This window comes from Gavialis gangeticus, unplaced genomic scaffold (genome assembly GCF_001723915.1).
Source record: "Gavialis gangeticus isolate Ggan-Ray unplaced genomic scaffold, GavGan_comp1, whole genome shotgun sequence".
Taxonomy (NCBI): domain Eukaryota; kingdom Metazoa; phylum Chordata; order Crocodylia; family Gavialidae; genus Gavialis; species Gavialis gangeticus.
The window spans coordinates 11,964,744-11,968,947 of record NW_017729018.1 but is presented as its reverse complement, the minus strand read 5'-3'; the positions used below and the strand labels follow the sequence as shown (position 1 = coordinate 11,968,947).

General features: G+C 66.6%; 2 protein-coding genes across 2 annotated transcripts in view; one reads left to right on the top strand and one right to left on the bottom strand.

The window, feature by feature from the left end:
- WDR18 (WD repeat domain 18) overlaps positions 1–235 on the bottom strand; it is a 14,705-nt gene extending 14,470 nt beyond the window's left edge. The window contains exon 1 of the mRNA XM_019513155.1: positions 206–235. Coding sequence (XP_019368700.1) covers positions 206–235 — 30 coding nt within the window. The remainder of the gene's footprint in view (positions 1–205) is intronic.
- A 777-nt stretch (positions 236–1,012) lies between these two features.
- On the top strand, positions 1,013–3,805 carry LOC109294934 (serine/arginine repetitive matrix protein 1-like). Its single transcript, XM_019513527.1, has 2 exons — positions 1,013–2,304; positions 2,839–3,805. Exons 1-2 carry the CDS (start codon positions 1,101–1,103, stop codon positions 3,459–3,461), a joined length of 1,827 nt encoding a protein of 608 aa, XP_019369072.1. The 5' UTR covers positions 1,013–1,100; the 3' UTR covers positions 3,462–3,805.
- The last annotated feature ends 399 nt before the right edge of the window (positions 3,806–4,204 follow it).

Sequence of the window (4,204 nt, the reverse complement as noted above, 5' to 3'; positions counted from 1 at the left end):
CTCTGAACATGCAGTCCCCCCGCCTGGTGCAGAGCAGCCTGGCTGGGCAGGAGGGAGCGGGGCAGTCTTGTCTACACCAGGGAGCTCGTGCACAGTCTGGATGGTGGAGAGACCTGGTGGGGTCATTCTCCAGCCTCCCGCTGCCCGGGTGCGCAGCCCCTGCAAGCTGGCGCTCGAGGGATGCAGCCCCAGTGGTTTATAGCACCCACGGGGACCAGAGTGCAAGAGTGACCATGTTGACAACCTAGAAGCGAGTCGGACATTTCTGATTTCAATTTCACTTTGCCCGTGAAAAGTATCAAATATTCCCTGCCATTCATTTTTATTTTTATAAATACAAAATTTGCCCCCTGCGGCTGCTAGAGTGCAACCAACCGGCCTCCCCAAAGTGATGACCGTCGTCTCGTCCAGCGCTTGTTCTCAGTTTTGCACCAGGATCCATTAGTTCATGTGGATGGTCAGTCCTGACCCCGTTCCCCCTTACTCCCGACCGGCTGCCGGTGTGGGGCCTGGGATCGCCCTAGGACTAGGCAGCATGGGCTAGTGGTGGGGGCAGGGGACTCCTGGGTTCCCCTTCCAGCTCCGGCAGCGCTGTCTGCTGCACAGGGGCCTGTTTGGGAGGGCTTGGATAGGCGTGATCCTGCCCCCAGCAGCGGGGCGGACCGGTTTGCTCCGGAGGTTTGCTTCCCGCCCTGCTTTTCTATGACTCTGAAGCTGGGGGTGGGAGCCAGGGCTCCCGGATAAAGCATGGAGGCAGGGGGCAAGTCCATGCAGCTCTGCCTTGCTCCCTGCCAGCACAACGTGGGCTAATGCTATGAGCCTGGCGGGGAGCGGGGCGGTAACAGGGCGCCTGCCACAGTCTGGATTAACGCCTAGGCAAACCAGGCCCGAAGTGAGGAAGGGGCCCAGCTGTGCCCGCGTTGCATACGATCGTTACTGAGGAGGAAAAAAAAAAAGTAGCACAAATATACTGCATTAAGTGGGGCCCGCGAGTTTGTTTGCCTGGGGCCCACGAAAGGGTTAATCTGGCCCTGGCCGCAATCAGGAAACCGGCACAGCCGGTATGGGTATCGCCCTTTTTATTCTGGCATGAATAAGAGATGGGGCTCGCCTCCAGGGCAGCTCCTGCAACCTCCCCCCGGGGGCAGGGCCCAGGGAGGAGGGAAGGGGGGGGGACCTCCCAGGGGGATGCTGCAAAAAAAAAGCGGGGCAAAAAAAACCCGGGGCAAAGCAAACGCAAGTGGCATGCGCCGGAGCAAACCGAGGCTCGGCGCTCCGGGGAGACGCTCTGGCTGCCGGCCAGCGCGTCTCTATGCTCCGTTTGTGCCGCTGCTGCTCCGGCACGCTGCGTGGCGTGCTGGAGCAATCAGAAGTGCAGCAGAGCTCGCAGCTTCCTGCCGCCGAGTCTGCCTGGCAGCCGGGGCCTGGCTCGGGCCTGCACGGGAGCCCGGGGCCGGCGGGACTGCGGCGCAGCCGGGCACGTGGGGCAGCCGCGCCCGCAGCCCAAGCCAGCTGCAGGCAGCCGGGAGCGGCAGGAGGCCCTGTGGTTTGCTGCGGGGACCATGCCTGACTCTGGGGAAGGGAGCCAGGCGCAGGGCTCGGCCCAGGCCCGGCACCGGGGACCCGGGTGGCGGCACGAGGAGGTGATCGACCTTCTGGCTATCTGGGGCCAGGAGACCACGCTGCGGCAGTTCGCGCAGGGACAGCAGCGCAACGAGCACATCTACCGGGCGATCGCCACGCAGATGGCCGCGCGGGGGCACAGCAAGACGTGGCAGCAGTGCCGCACCAAAGCCAAGGGGTTGCGGCAGGAGTTTTACGCCGCGCGCGGTGCCAGCCGGCGCTCAAGGACACAGCGGTTCCCCATGCCCTACTACCAGGAGCTGGCCCGCATCCTTGGCCTCACGGCCACCAAGCCCCCCAGCTACCCCGGTGCCAGCAGGGGAGGAGCGGAGCCAGTGGCAGCCGGCCCAGTGCTCCAGCCTGAGTCCCCGGGAGCGGGGCCCTCTGCCAGGCCGGCCGCCCCTCTGCCGCCCAGCCATGCCGGGAGCAACAGCGAGGAGGGACGTGCACCACAAGTGAGAACCGCTGCCGTGGCCAGCCCTGAGGCCAGACCAGAGCCGCAGGTCCCCCAGCTCCTGCGGGACGGCGACAGGAGTGGGGAGGATCTGCCCGCGGCGTCGCGCTGGTCGGCGGAGGCCTCGCCCCCATCGGAGGTCACCTCTGGCTCCAGCTCCCCCCAGCCACCTGGGGACCAGGACCCACTGTCTCCCAGCCGAGGTGACTGCCTCTCCCCGAGGCCCGGTAAGTCCCGCACACGGCGTGGGGACATGGGAGCCTCTCCCCACCCCCCTGCCCTTCCCTTGATCCCGGGGGTTGTGCCCTGCATGTGCCCCAAGCTCGCCTCCACCATCTCCCTCCCTCCCCCTCCGAGCCCTGCTCCTCCACCATGCAGGGGCAGGACTCTCACGAACAGGGGGGAGGTGGCCTCGCCACTGGGGCCACGTGCCCGTCGGGTTGAGCTCCACACTTGCTGGAGCCTGGGGCTCGTGGCAATGCTGCATCTATCCTGGTATGCTCGGTGCTGCAGGCTGGGGCGGCTCTGACGCTTGTCCCCAGGAGGATCCCTCCGGGCAGGACCCCGGGCAAGTGGGGGGCACCCTTTGGGCAGCAGGATGCCCGCGCACATGGTGGGAGGGGACGGGATGGGTCCTCGTCAGGGTGCCGACCCCGCATTGCTCCGTGTCCCCTGCGCCTGAGCGTGAGGCTGCTCCCCCGTTCTCGCCCCGTGCCCTGTTGCTGTGGCTGACGATGACCCCGCGTTTGCTCTCTCTACAGACACCCCATCTGCCCGGGGAGAGCCCACCGCGCAGAGCCGGGGAGCTGCCCGCCCGCTCTCACGCACACCGGGGGCCATCCGGATGCGCCGCCTGCGCCGGGAACAAGACGCGCGGCGGGACCGCATCCAGGAGGAGCTGCTGCGGGCGGAGCGGGCACGCCTCCGTGAGGCCCAGGCCTTCCGCCAGCAGGTCCTGGCCGAGCTCCGCCACTTCCGCCGCGACCAGGCCCTTGCCCAGGAGGAGGCACAGGCCGGCAGGGCGGCCCTGCAGCAGCTCGTGGCAGAGATAAGGCAGGAGCAGCAGCTGGCCCAAGACAGCTACGAGGAGCTGCGGCAACTGCGGGCCTCCATCAACTCAGCCGTGCAGGAGGAGCGCAGGGTGTCGCAGCAGCTCCTGGCCGCCATCCCTGCCCCAGCCGCTCCTGTCGCTGCGCCCCAGCCTGTGCCAGCCCCAGCCCCAGCTCCGGTGCAGGCTCCTGCGCCCCCCCCAGCAGGGGCAGGGCCTGTCTGGGAGCATTTTGCCTGGCTGGTGGCTCAGCTGGCACCCCAGCAAGCCCCACGGGCCCGCCGCAGCCGTCGAGGGGCACCTCTCCTGCCTTCCCCTTCCCGGTCCTGGGCCTAGCTGCAGCATCTGCTTCTGAGAAGGAGCGCCCGTCCTCCTCCCTGGCCAAACTGGCACGGCCACCGCACACAGGGTGGTGGCACGCATGGCCAGGGCTCAGGGCCGAGGGGCTGCCAACCTGTTTCCCTCCTCCCCTGGTGTTTCCCCCTAAGGACCTGCTCTCCTCCCCCTGGTTCTTTAGTAATGAGTTGCGGTTTAATTCTGGTTTTGAATGGGTTTGTGCAGGGGAAGGGGGGTGGGGGGTGAATGGTCTCACGTGGGTACTGCTGCAATGCTGAGCTGTTGGCAGTGGGGAAGTTCTGGGGAAATGGAAAGGCAATAAAGTTGCTTTTGTTTTCACAACAGCCACACTACCTGCGTTGTTGCGGTCCTGGCAGTGGGTGGAGATGGAGGCCCCTGGGTGGGCAGTGGGCAAGCTGGTGCCCTACTCAGCAGGGTGGGCCTGCAAATGGGCAGCGATGGCCTCATGCCTTCTGCCACCATCATCGGGGGGTGGTCCTCACCTGCGATGACGCTCCTGGCTGGCTGGCTCTGCTGCCCCTGGACGCGCCGGGAGACACGCGTGGCTGGATGCAGCCCTGGGGCTGCAGGTCCGAGGTGGAGAGGATGCTGGAGCAGGTGGCAGCGCATCTCAGCAAGGCGGCAGTGCCCGCAGTGGGTACAGGGGACACTAGGTCAGGGCTGCTGCATCAGTCCAGCTGGCACAGGGAGCTAGTGTCCCCAGACTCCAACTGGCCTGGCTC